At 41.4% G+C, this 19,884-nt stretch overlaps 1 protein-coding gene across 3 annotated transcripts; it reads right to left on the reverse strand.

Moving 5' to 3' along the window:
• Positions 1–314: 314 nt before the first annotated feature.
• Positions 315–18,963, reverse strand: echdc2 (enoyl CoA hydratase domain containing 2). 3 transcript variants are annotated; one of them, XM_029750959.1, is made up of 10 exons: positions 18,602–18,963; positions 15,931–15,998; positions 11,699–11,786; positions 11,529–11,615; positions 6,313–6,405; positions 2,646–2,702; positions 2,331–2,518; positions 1,854–1,904; positions 1,466–1,513; positions 315–1,394 (listed from the first exon to the last, which is right to left on the reverse strand). In XM_029750959.1, exons 1-10 carry the CDS (start codon positions 18,840–18,842, stop codon positions 1,317–1,319), a joined length of 999 nt encoding a protein of 332 aa, XP_029606819.1. In that variant the 5' UTR covers positions 18,843–18,963; the 3' UTR covers positions 315–1,316. The 3 variants fall into 3 exon arrangements, with proteins under 3 accessions (XP_029606819.1, XP_029606821.1, XP_029606820.1); XM_029750961.1 differs by lacking the exon at positions 18,602–18,963 and adding an exon at positions 16,392–16,412; XM_029750960.1 differs by lacking the exon at positions 6,313–6,405.
• Between the last annotated feature and the right edge of the window lie 921 nt (positions 18,964–19,884).

Below are 19,884 nucleotides of genomic sequence, written 5' to 3' on the forward strand. Positions count from 1 at the left end.
TGGTTTCCCCTGTGGACACAAATGGCAAATATATTGGTCAATATTTAGAATACGACTTTGTACAGTATGAAGGCAATTTTTTTTCTTGAGAGTTCTGTATATTTCTGTATGTTGGTAGTGGTTCTGTGTGTGGATCAGTGTATAGGTGAGTGTGTTTGCTGGTTGTGTCTTTGTACTAGTGTCAGTACATTCAGGAGCATGTATGAGGCCGAGTGTGAGGATTCTATTTTGTACATGCTGTATATACCTGGATTGGGGAGATTAAACTACAATCATTATAACGAAATGTTTAAAGTATTGCACGGAAACAATAATACATGTCTTTTGGTTTATTTCCAAATGAGGTACTTAATGGAACAAAGGAGTCAACTGAGGGGGGAATTCTGCAGCAGAGTTGCTCAATCCCAAATGGACCCATAGCCCCTACCCTTTAGGCACTTCATTTAGATGTAAAATAATTGAATAGGTGTAAGCAAAATGTCAGTTTCCCCACCTTGCTCTCTGAATTTTCACCATATTGCTCAACCCCACACAGTCCTTTTATATGTACACAAGAAGTACATGAGGCTTCAGTCAATTTGGAATTGTATCTTGATTGCGCTTTCCCATCAGGGCCTTGTTCAGTAGGTACAACGTTACGGAATGTTCTGAATCAGAAATACACTGTGTGTAACTGACATGCCTCTGACTTGAAGAGTAACGGAATCATGTCAGCTCTATTCATGGTAATTCTATCTGCAACGTTCTGAGCGTGATCCTGGTTGTGATAATGCTATAGGCTACTGCTCCTGTCTTCATTCTCTGTGCAACTGAGGTTGACGTTACATTACATGGCTGCTGGCAAATCTCAACATGCTTAATTTCAATCAGCCTACACGTTGTATGTGCTTGCAACTGCTGCATGGGTCATACTGTCCCTTCTCTATGGCATCAAGGGCAATGTACAGAACTGATTTGTGAACTAAAGTCAGTATCCTAATATACATTATATTGACAGAATGTGAGTTTGCATCCTCACTGTGATTGACACTGTGGGAAAGTTTAGTCTTGTCTGTACATTCCCCTAATGTGACAGTCGGTTTCTTCTTTCAGTATGGGTATTTAATGAAACTGGGGGCAGAGTGGATCTGAGGGTCATGTTTCTGAAATAAAGAACGTACACCCCCCCATCAGTTGTAAACGAGTACTGTATCTGTATCCCTTTATCTCAAACACTGATCCATCTGCTAAAATATTACAACTGCAGTTGAAAAACATTTTATTAAAGGAATAAAAATTAGGTTTGTGTACAATCACACAACAGCAGTCTCCGTGTGTTACTCTCCAGTGTAGCGTGGGGGTCTCTTCTCTATAAAGGCAGCCATCCCCTCCTGTCTGTCTCTTGTCGGGATCACCTGGAGAGAGAAAGATGATTAACCACTACAGTTTGACCTCAGACAATGCACATGAGCATTTGACCTCTTACCCTGGCATAACACATCCTCTCTATGGCCATCCCTGATGTAATGTCCACCTGAGAGAGAGAGAGACAGACAGACAGGTTACAGACATACCTGCTACTAGCACACAGAGACGGGTGTCATCAAATACATTGAGATAATGAGATGGGATGTGTGTGGGTGTATCCCAGATAGCATATGAACACGTAAGGAATGGCAAAATGTGAATTGCAGGAAATTTGCTTTAAAAATGCTACATTTTCTCTCTGCTTCATTTCAAACTAGAATAGCATGCACATTTTTATCTCTGCCCCGTGGATTTTTTTTTGTAGAATTGCAGGAAGTTACCCGGGCCCCAGATGTGGTGGTCCGGCCCTGAGTAATGTGTAAAGTTCTTTAGTAAAGCAGCCATACCTCCATGCCTCTGTTCATAGCCTCCTTGGCCATCCTCACAGCAATGGGAGCCTAGAGAGAGAACACTGGGGGTAAGAAGGACCACAGACACACACGATGAGTAACCATGTCTAAGACCTGAACTTGTGTTAGCTCCCTGAGATAATGCCAAGGCTTTAGCTCAGCAGATGACCTAGGTTCAAACACTGCTGTCCATGTCCCTTACAGTGGTCAGTTGGTGTCCTGGTTTGGTATGACTGGTCTGGTGACAGTGCCTGACTGACAACTGACAGGATGTGATCAGAGAGACAGCAGATGTCTATGTAACACCAGTGTCAGTCAGTGTGTGTTTGTGGTAATTGAAACCCAAGCAGTCAGTCAGTCAATGTGTTAATCTCTTCTCATCCCTCGTAACTCATTTAATCTAACCACCTATAAAATCACTCATCACTATGGAATGGAAAGAAACAATGAGTAAGGTTTTTGTGGGTGTGTAACCTGTGGTAGTATCTCTCTAGCCAGACTCAGTGCCTCTCTATAGGCAGCGTCTCCGTCTGGATTCTGCTCGGTAGCTCTGTTGACCAGCCCCATGTCCACAGCCCTCTGTCCATCCACTCTCCTACCGGTGAAGATCAGCTCTTTGGCCAGGGCAAAGCCCACCGCTCTGGGCAGCCTCTGACTGCCCCCTATAGGAGAAAGGATGTAGAGAGGGAAAGATGCTGAACTCATTATGCCAAACAAACCATGAGATGACATGAGGGTAACTGGTGTGTGTGTGTTTGTGTGCACGCAAATGACTTCTGGTTGTCTTACCGGCCCCAGGGAGCAGCCCCCGTGTTGTCTCAATCAGACCCATCTGTGCAGAGTTGGCTGAAACACAACACACACACACACACACACACACACACACACACACACACAGGAGGACAGGTGAAGGTCTGACTGGCTGCGTATCATTAAGCAACTGTGGGAGTACAGACTGACTGATGTGTCTGTAACAGCGAGACGTGCACGCACATACACACACCTGCTCACCTCACGCCTCTGCCTCAAATCTATTACCAACCATATTTTCTCTAGATGTCAGCAGTTCCATAAAAATATATATTACAAGTTACGTATGATAAGGTACCCCTGTGGAAAAGTATGTTGAGTGTTTGAATACGTTTATCATTAAAACATACATTATTTACATTTAAATACACTGGTATATGTTATACAAAATGTACAAAAATTGCAACTAAATGTGCTCGCTTTACAAATGATACAAAATAAGACTCAGGAGTGTAATGAAAAACTTACATTTCTCTCAGAATACAGCACCAGCTGTCAGAGCAGCTCACAGATCTCTGCACCTGTACATAGCCCATCTTTAATTGAGCCCAAACTACTACCTTTTCCCCTACTGTATTTATTTATTTTATTTATTTTGCTCCTTTGCACCATATTATTTATATTTTAACTTTTAACTTTCTTCAAACTACAAATCTACCTTTCCAGTGTTTTTCTTGCCATACTTTATTTACTCTGCCACCATGGCATTTTTTTGCCTTTACCTCCATTATCTCACATCATTTGCTCACATTGTATATAGTCTTATTTTTTTCTACTGCATCATTGATTGTATGTTGTTTTACTCCATGTGTAACTCTATGTTTTTGTATGTTGTCGAACTGCTTTGCTTTATCTTGGCCAGGTCGCAATTGTAAATGAGAACTTGTTCTCAACTTGCCTACCTGGTTAAATAAAGGTGAAATAAAATAAATAAAATAAAAATACCCACATTTCTGGTCACAAGGTAATTTGAACTATGAATAAATCCAGATATTTTGCTAATCATTATCATGTGAAAGGTGTTTCAATAACCTAATATTTAAGCTACTCTATTGGGCTGTCCAAAACGGAAATGTTTACAATGCACAATGGCCATCATACTGTAAGTATTGATGTGTATAATAATGTGTATTTTTGTGATATACAGGGCCTCATTTGGAAAAGTGAGTTTGGTCTCAGCGTTGACTCCCTGTCAAAATAAAGGTTACATTTTAAAATAAATACAATGAGCATTTCACTCAAATAACAAACCAAATAGGGTCAAAATAACAACCCAGCTAGCACATTTGGTTCCTTGGAAGGTGTTTTTTGGTTTCTGAATGTTTTTTAAACATTCTGAGAACAGAAGTATAAATGTTGCCTGTTCTGGAAATGTTTATTTTTAGGTTCCAGGGAGGTTCTGAGAACATTTTACTCTGGTTCCTTGAACAATTTACTGGGAGGTTTTATTAACTCTGAGAACGGAAATTATAGGTGATTTGAAAGTAATTAAATAACATTTTAAGGTCCGGACCTCAGTCATTTTTCAGAATAAATTAACAATACATACACTGAGTGTACAACACATTATGAACACATGCGCTTTCTGTGACAGACTGACCAGGTGAATCCAGGTGAAAGCTATGATCCCTTAATGACGTCACATGTTAAATCCACTTTAAAATCAGTGTAGATAAAAGGAGAGGAGACCAGTTAAATAAGTATTATTAAGTCTTGAGACAACTGACACATGGATTGTGTATGTGTGCCATTCAGAGGGTGAATGGGCAAGACAAAAGATTTAAGTGCTGGGTTTTTGAAGTTGAACAAAGGAAATCCAGCCAACTTGACACAACTGTGGGAAGCATTGGTCAACACGGGCCAGCATCCCTGTGGAACGCTTTTGCCGGAGGGGGGGAGGGGTGCAACTCAATATTAGGAAGGTTTTCTTAACATTTTGTACACTCAGTGTAATTGTCATACAAACATACATACATACACACACACACTGCATTTGGAAAGTGTTCAGACCCTTTGACTTTTTCCACATTTTGTTACGTTACAGCCTTATTCTAAAATGGATTAAATAAAACATTTCCCTCATCAATCTACACACAATACCCCATAACTACAAAGCAAAAACAGGTTCAGAATTTTTTTCAAATATATTAAAATAAAAAACAGAAATACTTTACTTAGATAAGAATTCAGACCATTTGCAGTTAGACTCTAAATTGAGCTCAGGTGCATCCTGTTTCCATTGATCATCCTTGAGATGTTTCTACAACTTGATTGGAGTCCACTTGTGGTAAATTCAATTGATTGGACATGATTTGGAAAGGCACACACCTGTCTGTATAAGGTCCCACAGTTGACAGTGCATGTCTGAGCAAAAACCAAGCCATGAGGTCGAAAGGAATTGTCCGTAGAACTCCGAGACAAGATTGTGTTGAGGCACAGATCTGGGGAAGTGTACCAAAAGGAGAAACTTCGCCCCAGCCTAAGATCCTGAGCACGCTGGAGCAGGTTATCATCAAGGATCTCTCTGTACTTTGCTCTGTTCAGCTTTCCCTCGATCCTGACTAGTCTCCCAGTCCCTGCTGCTGAAAAACATCCCCACAGCATGCTGCTGCCATCACCATGCTTCACTGTAGGGATGTGCCAGGTTCCTTCCAGACGTGACACTTGGCATTCAGGTCAAAGAGTACAATCTTTGTTTCATCAGACCAGAGAATTTTGTTTCTCATGGTCTGAGAGTCTTTAGGTTCCTTTTGGTAAACTCCAAGCGGGCTGCCTTGTGCCTTTTACTGAGGAGTGGCTTCCGTCTGGCCACTCAACCATAAAGGCCTGATTGGTGGAGTGCTGGAGAGGTGGTTGTCCTTCTGGAAGGTTCTCCCATCTCCACAGAGGGACTCTGGAGCTCTTTCAGAGTGACCATTGGATTCTTGGTCAACTCCCAGACCAAGGCCTTTCTCCCCCGATTGCTCAAGTTTGGCTGGGCTGCCAGCTCTAAGAAGTCTTGGTGGTTCCAAACTTCTTCCATTTAAGAATGATGGAGGCCACTGTGTTCTTGGGGACCTTCAATGCTGTAGAAATATCTTGGTACCCTTCCCCAGATCTGTGCCTCGACACAACCCTGTCTCGGAGCTCTACGCACAATTCCTTTGACCTCATGGCTTGGTTTTTGCTCTGACATGCACTGTCTACTGTGGGACCTTAAATAGACAGGTGTGCCTTTCCAAATCATGTCCAATTAATTGAATTTACCACAGGTGGACACCAATCAAGTTGTAGAAACATCTCAAGGATGATCAATGAAAACAGGATGCACCTGAGCTCAATTTCGAGTCTCATAGCAAAGGGTCTGAATACTTATGTAAATAACGTATGTTTTTTTATTCCTTAATACATTTGCTAAAATGTATAAAAACCTGTTTTCACTTTGTCATTAAGGGGTATTGTGTGTAGATTGAGGGAAAAAAATATTTAATAAATTTTTGAATAAGGCTGTAACGTAACAAAATGTGGAAAAAGGGAAGGGGTCTGAATACTTTTGAATGCAATGTACATATTAATCTAGACTGTCTTTATACGTCACAAAAAGGGATGGCTCCCTGTTAGAGGTAAGAAGTGAGAGGCTAATGGCGATTGGTAAGAGGTCACTTACCAGCTGTGCGAAGGTCACAGGCGAGCGCCAGCTCCAGACCCCCTCCAAGGGCGAAGCCATCCACCGCAGCAACCGTCGGCATGGGCAACAAGGCTGCATTAGCGATGCAACATCCATAGAGAGATGACATGTGGAGAGTTCAGACGATGTAGTTACAGACTATGCACACAGTACAATGCACAAACACACACTATATTTTTTTACCCCCTTTTTCTCCCCCATTTCGATCTTGTCTCATTACTGCAACGTGTGGTGAAGGTCGAGTCATCCGCCAAACCGAGCTCCTTTACACCGGCCCGCTTAAACCGGAAGCTAGCCGCACCAATGTGTCGGAGGAAACACCATTCAACTGATGACCAAAGTCAGCCTGCAGGCACCCGGCCCGCAACAAGGAGTCGCTAGAGCGTGATGAGACAAGTAAAGGCCCCCGGCCAAACCCTCCCTTAACCCGGGCGACGCTAGGCCAATTGTGCGCCACCCTATTGGACTCCCGATCAATACCGGTTGTGATACAGCCCGGGATCGAACCCGGGTCTGTAGTGACGCCTCTAACACTGATGCAGTGCCCCAGACCGCTGCGCCACTTGAGAGGCCCTGTGATAACTTTCTAATTTTGTCGAAACTCGAACTGTGTAGTGAAGGCCGACAGCGCATTCGGAAAGTATTCAGACCCTTTGACTTTTTCAACATTTTGTTACATTACAGCTTTATTCTAAAATGTATTAAATTGTTTTTTTTTCTTTATTATCAATCTTAACACAATACCTCATAATGAAAAAAGAAAAACAGGTTTTTAGAATGTTTTGCTAATTTATTGAAAATAAAAAACTGAAATATTACATTAACATTAGTATTCAGACCCTTGCTCAGTACTTTGTTGAAGCACCTTTGGCAAGGATTACCACCTCGAGTCTTCCTGACACACCTGTATTTAGGGAGTTTCTTCCATTCTTCTTTGCAGATCCTCTCAAGCTCTGTCAGGTTGGATGGGGAATGTCACTGCACAGCTATTTTCAGGTCTCTCCAGAGATGTTCGATCGGGTTCAAGTCCAGGTTCTGGCTGGGCCACTCAAGGACATTCAGAGACTTGTCCCAAAGCCACTCCTGCGTTGTCTTGACAGTGTGCTTAGGGTCGTTGTCCTGTTGGAAGGTGAACCTTCGCCCCTGTCTGAGGTCCTGAGCATTCTGGAGCAGGTTTCATCAAGTATTTGTCTGTACTTTGCTCCGTTGATCTTTCCCTCGATCCTGACAAGTCTCCCAGTCCCTGCTGCTGAAAAACATCCCCACAGTATGATGCTACCACTACCATGCTTCCCTGTAGGGATGGTGCCAGGTCTCCTCCAGATGTGGCGCTTGGCATTCAGGCTAAAGAGTTCAATCTTGGTTTCATCAGACCAGATAATCTTGTTTCTCATGGTCAGAGTCCTTTAGGTGCCTTGTGGCAAACTCCAAGCGGGCGGTCATGTGCCTTTTACTGAGGAGTAGCTTCCGTCTGGCCACTCTTCCATAAAGGCCTGATTGGTGGAGTGCTGCAGAGATGGTTGTCCTTCTGGAAGGTTCTCCCATCTCCACAGAGGAACTCTGGAGCTCTGTCAGAGTGACCATCAGGTTCTTGAAGTGTCTAGGTGGTTCCAAACTTCTTCCATTTAAGAATGGAGGAGGCCACTGTGTTCTTGGGGACCTTCAATGCTGCAGACATTTTATGGTAACCTTCCCTATATCTGTGCCTCGACACAATCCTGTCTCGGAGCGCTACGGCAATTCCTTCGACCTCCTGGCTTGGTTTTTGCTCTGACATGCACTGTCAACTGAGGGACCTTATATAGACAAGTGTGTGCTTTTCCAAATCATGTCCAATCAATTGAATTTACCACAAGTGGACGCTAATCAAGTTGTAGAAACATCTCAAGGATGATCAATGGAAACAGGATGCACCTGAGCTCAATTTCAAGTCTCATTGCAAAGGGTCTGAATACTTATGTAAATAAGGTATCGTTTTTTATTTTGAATACATTTGCAAAAAAAAAAAAAATGTACGGTTCACTTTGTCATTATGGGGCATTGCGTTTAGATTGATGAGGAATTTTTTTCATTTAATCTATTTTAGAATAAGGCTGTAACGTAACAAAATGTACAAAAAGTCAAGGGGTCTGAATACTTTCTGAAAGCACTGTATAAAGTGATTTGAGAGAGAGAGAGAGAGAGAGAGAGAGAGAGAGAGAGAGAGAGAGAGAGAGAGAGAGAGATACTAGCATGAGAACAGGCTGAAGTCTGAATGAGACAAGGGGTAGCCCCTAGTCTATACACAGACACACATACAGTACCAGTCAAAAGTGTATTTATTTGTAATATTTTCTACATTGTAGAATAATAGTGAAGACATCAAAACTATGAAATAATATGTGGAATCATGTGGTAACCAAAAAAGTGTTAAACAAATCAAAATATACTTTATATTTGAGATTCTTCAAAGTAGCCACCCTTTGCCTTGATGACAGCTCTGCACACTCTTGGCATTCTCTCAACCAGCTTCACCTGGAATGCTTTTCCAACAGTCTTGAAGGAGTTCCCACATATGCTGGGCACTTGTTGGCTGCTTTTCCTTCAGGTCTGGTGATTGTGGAGGCCAGGTCATCTGATGCAGCACTCCATAACTCTCCTTCTTGGTCAAATAGCCCTTACACAGCCTGGAGGTGTGTTGGGTCATTGTCTTGTTAAAAAACAAATGATAGTCCCACTAAGCGCAAACCAGACGGGATGGTGTATCGCTGCAGAACGCTGTGGTAGCCATGCTGCTTAAGTGTGCCTTGAATTCTAAATAAATCACAGACGGTGCTTTGCAGGTGACACTGCAAGACGGTGCTTTACAGGTGACCGATTATTGGAGGACCAAAAATAGCCGATAGCGATTAATCATCCGATTTATATATATATATATATATATATATATATATATATATATATATATATATATATATATATATATATATATATATATATATATATATATATATATATATATATATATATACGCACACATTTATTTATTTATTTATTTAATATATTTGTAATAATGACAATTACAACAATACTGAATGAACACTTATTTTAACTTAATATAATACATAAATAAAATCAATTTAGTCTCAAATAAATAATGAAACATGTTCGATTTGGTTTAAATAATGCAAACACAAAGTGTTGGAGAAGAAAGTAAAAGTGCAATATGTGCCATGTAAGAAAGCTAACATTTAAGTTCCTTGCTCAGAACATGAGAACATATGAAAGCTGGTGGTTCCTTTTAACATGAGTCTTCAACATTCCCAGGTAAGAAGTTTTAGGTTGTAGTTATTATAGGAATTATAGGGCTATTTCTCTCTATACCATTTGTATTTCATATACCTTTGACTATTGGATGTTCTTATAGGCACTATAGTATTACCAGCCTAATCTCGGGAGTTGATAGGCTTGAAGTCATAAACAGCGCAACGCTTGAAGCACAGCGAAGAGCTGCTGGCAAATGCAGGAAAGTGCTGTTTAAATGAATGCTTATGAGCCTGCTGCTGCCTACCACCGCTCAGTCAGACTGCTCTATCAAATCATACTTAATTATAATATAATAAACACACAGAAATACGAGCCTTAGGTCATTAATATGGTCAAATCCGGAAACTATAATTTCGAAAACAAAACGTTTATTCTTTCAGTGAAATACGGAACCGTTCCTTATTTTATCTAACGGGTGGCATCCCTAAGTCTAAATATTGCTGTTACATTGCACAACCTTCAATGTTATGTCATAATTATGTACAATTCTGGCAAATTAATTACGGTCTTTGTTAGGAAGAAACGGTCTTCCCACAGTTCGCAACGAGCCAGGCAGCCCAATCTGATGCATATACCCTGACTCTGCTTGCACAGAACGCAAGAGAAGTGACACAATTTCCCTAGTTAAAATAAATTAATGTTAGCAGGCAATATTAACTAAATATGCAGGTTTAAAAATATATACTTGTGTATTGATTTTAAGAAAGGCATTGATGTTTATGGTTAGGTACACATTGGTGCAACGACAGTGCTTTTTTCGCGAATGCGCTTGTTAAATCGTCACCCGTTTGGCGAAGTAGGCTGTGATTCAATGATAAATTAACAGGCACCGTATCGATTATATGCAACGCAGAACAAGCTAGATAAACTAGTAATATCATCAACCATGTGTAGTTAACTAGTGATTATGTTAAGATTGATTGTTTTTTATAAGATAAGTTTAATGCTAGCTAGCAACTTACCTTGGCTCCTTGCTGCACTCGCGTAACAGGTAGTCAGCCATGCAGGCTCCTCGTGGAGTGCAATGTAATCGGCCATAATCGGTGTCCAAAAATGCTTATTACCGATTGTTATGAAAACCTGAAATCAGCCCTAATTAATCGGCCATTCCGATTAATCGACCTCTAGTTTCTTTGCAGCAATTCGACCATGAAGTCGTGATTCACGCAGTCTAATCTGAACAGTTGATGTTGTGATGTGAAAGGTCTTCCTTTCCTGTGGTGGTCCTCATGAGAGCCAGTTTCATCATAGTGATTGATGGTTTTTGCGACTGCACTTGAAGAAACTTTCAAAGTTCTTGAAATCCTCCGGATTGACTGACCTTCATGTCTTAAAGTAATGATGACTATCTTATCTCTTTGCTTATTTCAGCTGTTCTTGACATAATATGGACTTGGTCTTTTACCAAATAGGGCTATCTTCTGTATACCAACCCTTCCATTTCACAACACAAATGATTGGCTCAAACACAATAAGGAAAGCAATTCCACAAATTAACTTTGAACAAGGCACACCTGTTAATTGAAATGCATTCCAGGTGACTACCTCATGAAGCTAGTTGAGAGAATGCCAAGAATGTGCAAAGCTGTCATCAAGGCAGAGAGAGGGTGGCTACTTTGAAGAAAATCAAATATATAAAATATATTTTGATTTGTTTAACACTTTTGGTTACTACATGATTCCAAATGTGTTATTTCATAGTTTTGATGTCTTCACTATTATTCTACAATGTAGAAAATAGTAAAAATAAATTATAACCCTGGAATGAGTAGGTGTGTCCAAACTTTTGACTGGTACTGTATGTAACACTTTCGCATTTGCGGTGAAAGGTGACTGAGTGAGAGCAGTATTTGTCAGACCGTGAGACATCCCAAAAATTGATCACACACCGATCTCAGTCATGAGTGAGCGCAGGCCGTGAACAAACAGATCGGAGTCAGAGTGGTTCATCCCAGCTCTCTCCTTCAGATCAGCTCCTACAGAAGACACAGAGAAGACATCAAAACACACACACACAAGGAGAAGACATCAAAACACACACACACACAGACACACACACCTGCACAGAAGACCCCTTGTACCAGACTCCTGAAGACCACCACTCTCACAGCTGAGTCATGGTGTAGAGAGGACACCAGCTCCCTCATCTAGAGAGAGATGGATAGAGAGAGGGAATGGGAGTGGGTGAGAGAGAGAGAAAAGTCTTAGCAGTCATCGTACTCTGTTAAATCAAAAGCAGAGCTGGGACCAAGTCACTATTATTCGAGTCACTCACAAGAAGGTCGAAAGGTCCAAGTCTTAAGTCAAGTCCCAAGTAGAACGGGTCGAGTCTTGAGTCAAGTCCAAGTGGTGCATTCTAAGAGCAAGTCGAGTCACAGATTATTTTCCAAGTTAAGTCAAGCAAAAATAAATCTGTACAGGCAATGATTTGTTCAACTACAAATCTTTGTATATTTAATGAGGCTAACAGACAGCCCTTACCATTATTTTCTCTAAAACACTTGATCACCGAACAGTTTTTGGAGCAAATTTCACAGGAGGTTGGTGGCACATTAATTGGGGAGAATAGGCTCATGGTATTGACTGAAATGTAATAAGTGGAATGTATCAAATACATCAAACACATGGTTTCCAGGTGTTTGATGCCATTCCATTTGCGCCGTTCCAGACATTATTATGAGCCGTTCTCACCTCAGCAGCCTCTTGTGACATTGGCAATCCTCTCTCCCTACAATTTGAGTTTTGCGCTGAAATCAAACCTATAGCTGTACAGCAAATCAGCAATTTGTTCGCTAGCTCAATAGTTTTCAAACTTTTTCTCACGCGACCCCTCAAAAGGAATGGTTCAAAGCTTCCTACCCCCACGGAAGCACATGCACAGGGCGAAACAGGCACACACAATGTAGCCTATCATTACAACCATAAACGGTGACGTGTTTTCAAAACGCAAGATATAGAAATAAACTCTGTCATACACCTGCATTTTGAGCTGAAAGTCATTCATGTTAGCAGTCAATATCAACTAGGGATATCATGTCACATTGTCACTTGTCTGGAATCCAGAGCAAGCAGGATCATGTGGCCTACCTGTATTCAAATTATCAACTAATTATCAAGATTTGATCATTTGAATCAGCTGTGTAGTGTTAGGGAAAAAAACAAAACGTACACCCCTTGGGGTCCTGAGGACGTAGTTTGGGAAACGCTGCCCTAAATACTGAAAAAAAAAATGGCAAAGCCATTAGATTTTTGTCCTGAATACAAAGTTTTCTTTTTGGGACAAATCCAAAACAACACATTACTGACTACCACTCTCCATATTTTCAAGCATACTGTAGTGGTGGCGGCATCATGTTATTGGTATGCTTGTAATTGTTTAAGGACTGGGGAGTTTTTTTAGGATAAAAAGAAACGGAATGGAGCTAAGCACAGGTAAAATCCTAGAGGAAAACCTGGTTCAGTCTGCTTTCTAGCAGACACTGGGAGATGAATTCACATTTTCAGCAGGACAATAATCTAAAACACAAAGCCAAATCTACACAAATTGATACCAAGAAGACAGTGAATGTTCCCAAGTGGCTGAGTTATGGTTTTGACTTAAATCTACTTGAAAATCTATGGCAAGACCTGCAAATGGTTGTCTAGCAATGTCAACAACCAACTTGACAGATCTTGAATTATTTTGAAAAGAACAAATGGGCAAATGTTGCACAATCCAGGTGTGGAAAGCTCTAAGAGACTTACCCAGAAAGACTCACAGCTGTAATCACTGCCAAAGGTGCTTCTACAAAGTATTGACTCAGGGGTGTGAATACTTATGTAGATGAGATATTTCTGTATTTCATTTTAAATGAATTTGCTAAAATTTAAAAAAAACATGTTTTCACATTCTCATTATGAGGTATTGTGTGTAGATGGGTGAGAAAAAAAAATATTTCATACATTTTGAATTCAGGCTGTAACACAACAAAATGTGGAATAAGTCAAAGGGTATGAATACTTTCTGAAGGCACTGTAGTCAGTACTACCACTAAGGTAATCAGTTGAAGTTGGAAGTTTACATACACTTAGGTTGGAGTCATTAAAACTCGTTTTTCAACCACTCCACAAATTTCTTGTTCACAAACTATAGTTTTGGCAAGTCCGTAAGGACATCTACTTTGTGCATGACACAAAAATGTTATCCAAAAATTGTTTACAGATTATTTCACTAAATCTCAATTCCAGTCGGTCAGAAGTTTACATACACAAAGTTGACTGTGCCTGTAAACAGCTTGGGAAATTCCAGAAAATGATGTCATGGCTTTAGAAGCTTCTGATAGGCTATTGACATCATTTGAGTCAATTGGAGGTGTACCTGTGGATGTATTTCAAGGCCTACCTTTAAAACTCAATACCCCTTTGCTTGACATCATGGGAAAAGTCAAAAGAAATCAGCCAAGACCTCAGAAAATAAATTGTAGATCTCCACAAGTCTGGTTCATCCTTGGGAGCAATTTCCAAATGCCTGAAGGTACCACGTTCATCTGTACAAACAATAGTACTCAAGTATAAACACCATGGGACCATGCAGCCATCATACCGCTCAGGAAGGAGAAGCGTTCTGTCTCCTAGAGATGAACGTACTTTGGTGCGAAAAGTGCAAATCAATCCCAGAACAACAACAAAGGACCTTGTGAAGATGCTGGAGGAAACAGGTACAAAAGTTTCTATATCCACAGTAAAACGAGTCTTAGATCGACATAACCTGAAAGGCCGCTCAGCAAGGAAGAAGCCACTGCTCCAAAACCGTCATAAAAAAGCCAGACTACATCCACAGGTACACCTCCAACTGCACATGGGAACAAACATCGTACTTCTTGGAGAAATGTCATCTGGGCTGATGAAACAAAAATAGAACTGTTTGGCAATAATGACCATCGTTATGTTTGGAGGAAAAAGGGGGAGGCTTGCAAGCCGAAGAACACCATCCCAACCGTGAAGCATGGGGGTGAGAGCATCATGTTGTGGGGGTGCTTTGCTGCAGGAGAGACTGGTGTACTTCACAAAATAGATGGCATCATGAGGAATGAAAATTATGTGGATATATAGAAGCAACATCTCAAGACATCAGTCAGGAAGTTAAAGCTTGGTCGCAAATTGGTCTTCCAAATGGACAGTGACCCCAAGCATACTTCCAAAGTTGTGGCAAAATGGCTTAAGGACAACAAAGTCAAGGTATTTGTGTGGCCATCACAAAGCCCTTACCTCAAGCCTGTAGAAAATGTGTGTGCAGAAACAAACCTGACTCAGTTACACCAGCTCTGTTAGAAGGAATGGGCCAAAATTCACCCAACTTATTGTGGGAAGCTTGTGGAAGGCTACCCGAAACGTTTGACCCAAGTTAAACAATTTAAAGGCAATGCTACTAAATACTAATTGAGTGTATGTAAACTTCTGACCCACTGGGAATGTGATGAAAGAAATAAAAGCTGAAATAAATCATTCTCTCTACTATTATTCTGACATTTCACATTCTTAAAATAAAGTGGTGATCCTAACTGACCTAAGACAGGATACTAGGATTAAATGTTAGGATATGTGAAAAACTGAGTATAAATGTAGTTGGCTAAGGTGTATGTATATACTGAATAAAAAATAAAAGACGCAACATGCAACAATTTCAAAGATTTTACTGAGTTACAGTTCATATAAGGAAATTTGTCAATTGAAAGAAATTCATTAGGCCCTGATCTACAAATCTACCATTACAGTGTTTTACTTGCTATATTGTATTTACTTTGCCACCATGGCCTTTTTTGCCTTTACCTCCCTTATCTCACCTCATTTGCTCACATTGTATATTGACTTATTTTTCTACTGTATTATTGACTGTAAGTTTGTTTTACTTCATGTGTAACTCTGTGTTGTTGTATGTGTCGAACTGCTTTGCTTTATCTTGGCCAGGTCGCAATTGTAAATGAGAACTTGTTCTCAACTTGCCTACCTGGTTAAATAAAGGTGAAATATATTTTTTAATCTCTGGATTTCACATGACCGGGCAGGTGTGCAGCCATGGGTGGACCTGGGAGGGCATAGACCTACCCACTGGAGAGCCAGACCCAGCCAATCAGAATTTGTTTTTACCCACAGAAGGGCTTTATTACAGACAGAAATGCTCCTCAGCATCTAAAGTTATTTTATTTTATATCAAGTCAGACTCAAGTCCAAGTCATGTGACTTCAGTCCATACCTCTGATCAATAGTTAGCAATTCGATGCGTGTGTAAGGTCAAATAGAGATCAAACCCACCTGAGAGACAAACACACGGCCCAGAGCATTCTTTGCCTTCTGACGGCACATCAACACCTCAGCTATACCTACAGAGAGGGAGAGAAAGAGAGAGAGTCACGTGTACTGCCTCAAGAAGATAGACATGTGTATGTATGTGGTGTGTGTGTGTTATCGTATATGCATTTTCAATCTAAGCAGCTGCACAGGCCCAGATGTTGATGATGTTGTCACATTAGATTTGAGCCATGAGGTGACGTGTGTGTGTGTGTATGTCGGGAGAAGAGGAGAGGATGAGGGAGGGAGGAAGAAGAGGATAGGAGGGACAGAAGGAGTGGGAAGGAGAGGAGGTGATGGAGGGAGAAAAGGAGGGAAAGAGACAGGAGGTGAATGCCTGAGGCTGTGTCTGACCTGTGGCTAGGCTGAAGGCTTTTTTATAAGCAGCATCTCCCCTGTGTGTGTGTAAATATGTCAGTGTTTACCGTTATGGCACAGCAGGTGGTGCGCTTACTTCCCCTGTAACTTCAGATAATGTTTATGTCATTTCAGGGTAAGCTTATTCACCTAAGCTACCTAAACTCAGCAAAAAAAGAAAAGGTCCCTTTTTCAGGACCCTGTCTTTCAAAGATAATTCATACAAATCCAAATAACTTCACAGATCTTAATTGTAAAGGGTTTAAACACGGTTTCCCATGCTTGTTCAATGAACCAAAAACAATTAATAAACATGCACCTGTGTAATGGTTGTTAAGACACTAACAGCTTACAAACGGTAGGCAATTAAGGTTACAGTTATGAAAACTTAGGACACTAAAGAGGCCTTTCTACTGACTTTGAAAAACACCAAAGGAAAGATGCCCAGGGTTCCTGCTCATCTGTGTGAACGTGCCTTAGGTATGCAGCAAGGAGGCATGAGGACTGCACATGTGGCCAGAGCAATAAATTGCAATGTCCGTACTGTGAGACGCCAAAGACAGCGCTACAGGGAGCCAGGACGGACAGCTGATCGTCCTCGCAGTGGCAGACCACGTGTAACAACACCTGCACACAGGATCGGTACATCCGAACATCACACCTGCGGGACAGATACAGGATGGCAACAACAACTGCTCGAGTTACACCAGGAATGCACAATCCTTCCATCAGTGCTCAGACTGTTCGCAATAGCCTGAGAGAGGCTGGACTGAGTGCTTGTAGGCCTGTTGTAAGGCAGGTCCTCACCAGACATCACCGGCAACAACGTCGCCTATGGGCACAAACCCCCCGTCGCTGGACCAGACAGGACTGGCAAAAAGTGTGCTTCTCTGACGAGTCGCAAGTTTGTCTCACCAGGGGTGATGGTCGGATTCGCGTTTATCATCGAAGGAATGAGCGTCACACCGAGGCCTGTACTCTGGAGCGGGATCGATTTGGAGGTGAAGGGTCCATCATGGTCTGGAGCAGTGTGTCACAGCATCATCGGACTGAGCTTGTTGTCATTGCAGGCAATCTCAACGCTGTGCGTTACAGGGAAGACATCCTCCTTCCTCATGTGGTACCCTTCCTGCAGGCTCATCCTGACATGACCCTCCAGCATGACAATGCCACCAGCCATACTGCTCGTTCTGTGTGTGATTTCCTGCAAGACAGGAATGTCAGTGTTCTGCCATGGTCAGCAAAGAGCCCGGATCTTAATCCCATTGAGCACGTCTGGGACCTGTTGGATCGGAGGGTGAGGGCTAGGGTCATTCCCCCCAGAAATGTCCGGGAACTTGCAGGTGCCTTGGTGGAAGAGTGGGGTAATATCTCACAACAAGAACTGGCAAATCTGGTGTAGTCTATGAGGAGGAGATGCACTGCAGTACTTAATGCAGCTGATGGCCACACCAGAAACTGACTGTTACTTTTGATTTTGACTCCCCCTTTGTTCAGGGACACATTATTCAATTTCTGTTAATCACATGTCTGTGGAACTTGTTCAGTTTATGTATCAGTTGTTTTATCTTGTTAAGTTCATACAAATATTTACACATGTTAAGTTTGCTGAAAATAAACGCAGTTGACAGTGAGAGGATATTTCTTTTTTCCTGAGTTTATGATTCTCAGCATTGTCAATCACAGCCTGGTCTCATACACTAGACGTAACATAGTACATTTAAATCCAAGATTCTCATATAAGTAAGATATGTTACATTTGGTATGGTTACATAACCCATATTAGAGTAGTTGGTTGGTCGGATGGGTGGGTGTATAACATAAACTTTAAGCAACCCAAAGGTTGGAGTTCGAATCTCATCACAGACAACTTTAGCATTTAGCTGATTAGCAACGTTTCAACTACTTAGCATGTTAGGTAACCCTTCCCTTAACCTTTAACCCTAACCCAGCTAACATTAGTCAGCCACCTAGTTAAAATTTGTAACATATGCATTTAGCAAATTCGTAACATATAGAATGTTTTGCAAATTAGTTACATATTGTACATTTAGCAAATTCGTAACATATCATACAAAATGGGTGATGGACATCCACAAATTAATACATACATATCATAATAGATGGAACGCTAATACGAAATGCTCTGAGACCAGGTTGTCGATCATGGTGAATATTGTGGAACTTGCACTCACTCAAAAATGGTAAACCTTACTACCGTTCAACTCGGTTTCCTGGTAGCGGAAAGCATAAAGATTGAAATAGCGTCCTTCCCTACCAGTGTCCTCCCCATATAGTCGCTTTAGATCCACTTCTACGGACTCTGGCGTCTCGGTGTGTAGCCAGCTTGTGTGTGTGTCATTGTGCCCCGTGAAAGGGCGTCCTCGGCTGGGCAGCTTTTCCACATCCAGCCGGTGTAACGTTACCGAGCCTGGAGCTCCAAGAGACGCCGGGGATAGAGCACCCAAGCAGCGGGAGAGAGAGCAGTGCCTAGTCGCAAACCTTCGAAGGAAAGTCATGGTTGTGTTTCTCCTTTTTCTTACCTGTACGGAGCTATTTCGTTTAAAAGAAAACACGGAAGTAGGCTACAACCAACTGACTTGTTTTTTAGTTCCAGCTCCAGGTATAAGTTGCCCGAGGGATCTAAGAGCCGATCTAGGATCAGATACATTCCAAATCCTTAGTTTAGCCAGGGGGGACGCAAAACTGAGTTATATCAGTATGTCAAAGGCCAACTTTGTTCTATTCCAGTTTCATTGTGCTTGACGTTTTTGGGAACGGAACGGATACATTTTCATTGCCGAGTTCATTTGAGCATCCTTAACCGTACTGGAACCTGTTTTAGTGTTCTCTTATATTTTGTATGTTTCTCTCTTTTCATAGTGGGATCATCGGCTTGGTTACATACTGACACAGACACTGACTAAGCATACATCCTTAGCTGCCCATGGCTTGAGCCAATAGATTAAATAGTTTATTAATAATACCACAGAACATGTGTTTTTGTTTTATATCGGTAGGCCATCATTGTAAATAAGAATTTGTTCTAGTGGTTAGAGCATTGGGCAAGTAACCGAAAGGTTGCTGGATCGAATCACCGAGCTGACAAGGTAAAAATATGTCGTTCTGCCCCTGAGCAAGGCAGTTAACCCACTGTTCCCCGGGCACCAAAGATGTCGATTAAGGCAGCCCCCGCACCTCTCTGATTCCGAAGGGTTGGGTTAAATACAGAAGACACATTTCTAGGTATCCCCCTTTCCCTTCACTAGTTAAATAAGTAAATTAAAAAAACATCCTAACATTGCGATACTAAATAGGCCTACATTATTCTCATACGCATTTATGGTCAATGATTGGAATGCAAATGTTAAGCAATATCTAAAGTAGTCACCAGGGGACGTTCTCCTCACACACTCTTGCCTGAGGCGCTGATGCAACCTTTATCTCCTGGCCTCTGTTTTATTACAATGAATCATGATTCATGAGCCAATGGTTTTATACATTATACTTTACATGCATTGAGAATTTCAATCAGGTACATGATTTAGCACAAAATATATT

The sequence above is a fragment of the Salmo trutta genome, chromosome 4 (genome assembly GCF_901001165.1).
Source record: "Salmo trutta chromosome 4, fSalTru1.1, whole genome shotgun sequence".
Taxonomy (NCBI): Eukaryota; Metazoa; Chordata; class Actinopteri; order Salmoniformes; family Salmonidae; genus Salmo; species Salmo trutta.

Excerpts from the sequence above, each read along its gene's own strand:
- echdc2 (XM_029750959.1), bottom strand. The coding sequence starts at position 18,842 with ATGACTTTCCTTCGAAGGTTTGCGACTAGGCACTGCTCTCTCTCCCGC. Across the intron at positions 1,905-2,330 it reads CTAGAGAGATACTACCACAG|GCTCCCATTGCTGTGAGGAT; the intron begins GTTACACACCCA and ends TTCTCTCTCTAG. Across the intron at positions 1,395-1,465 it reads AGAGGATGTGTTATGCCAGG|GTGATCCCGACAAGAGACAG; the intron begins GTAAGAGGTCAA and ends TTCTCTCTCCAG.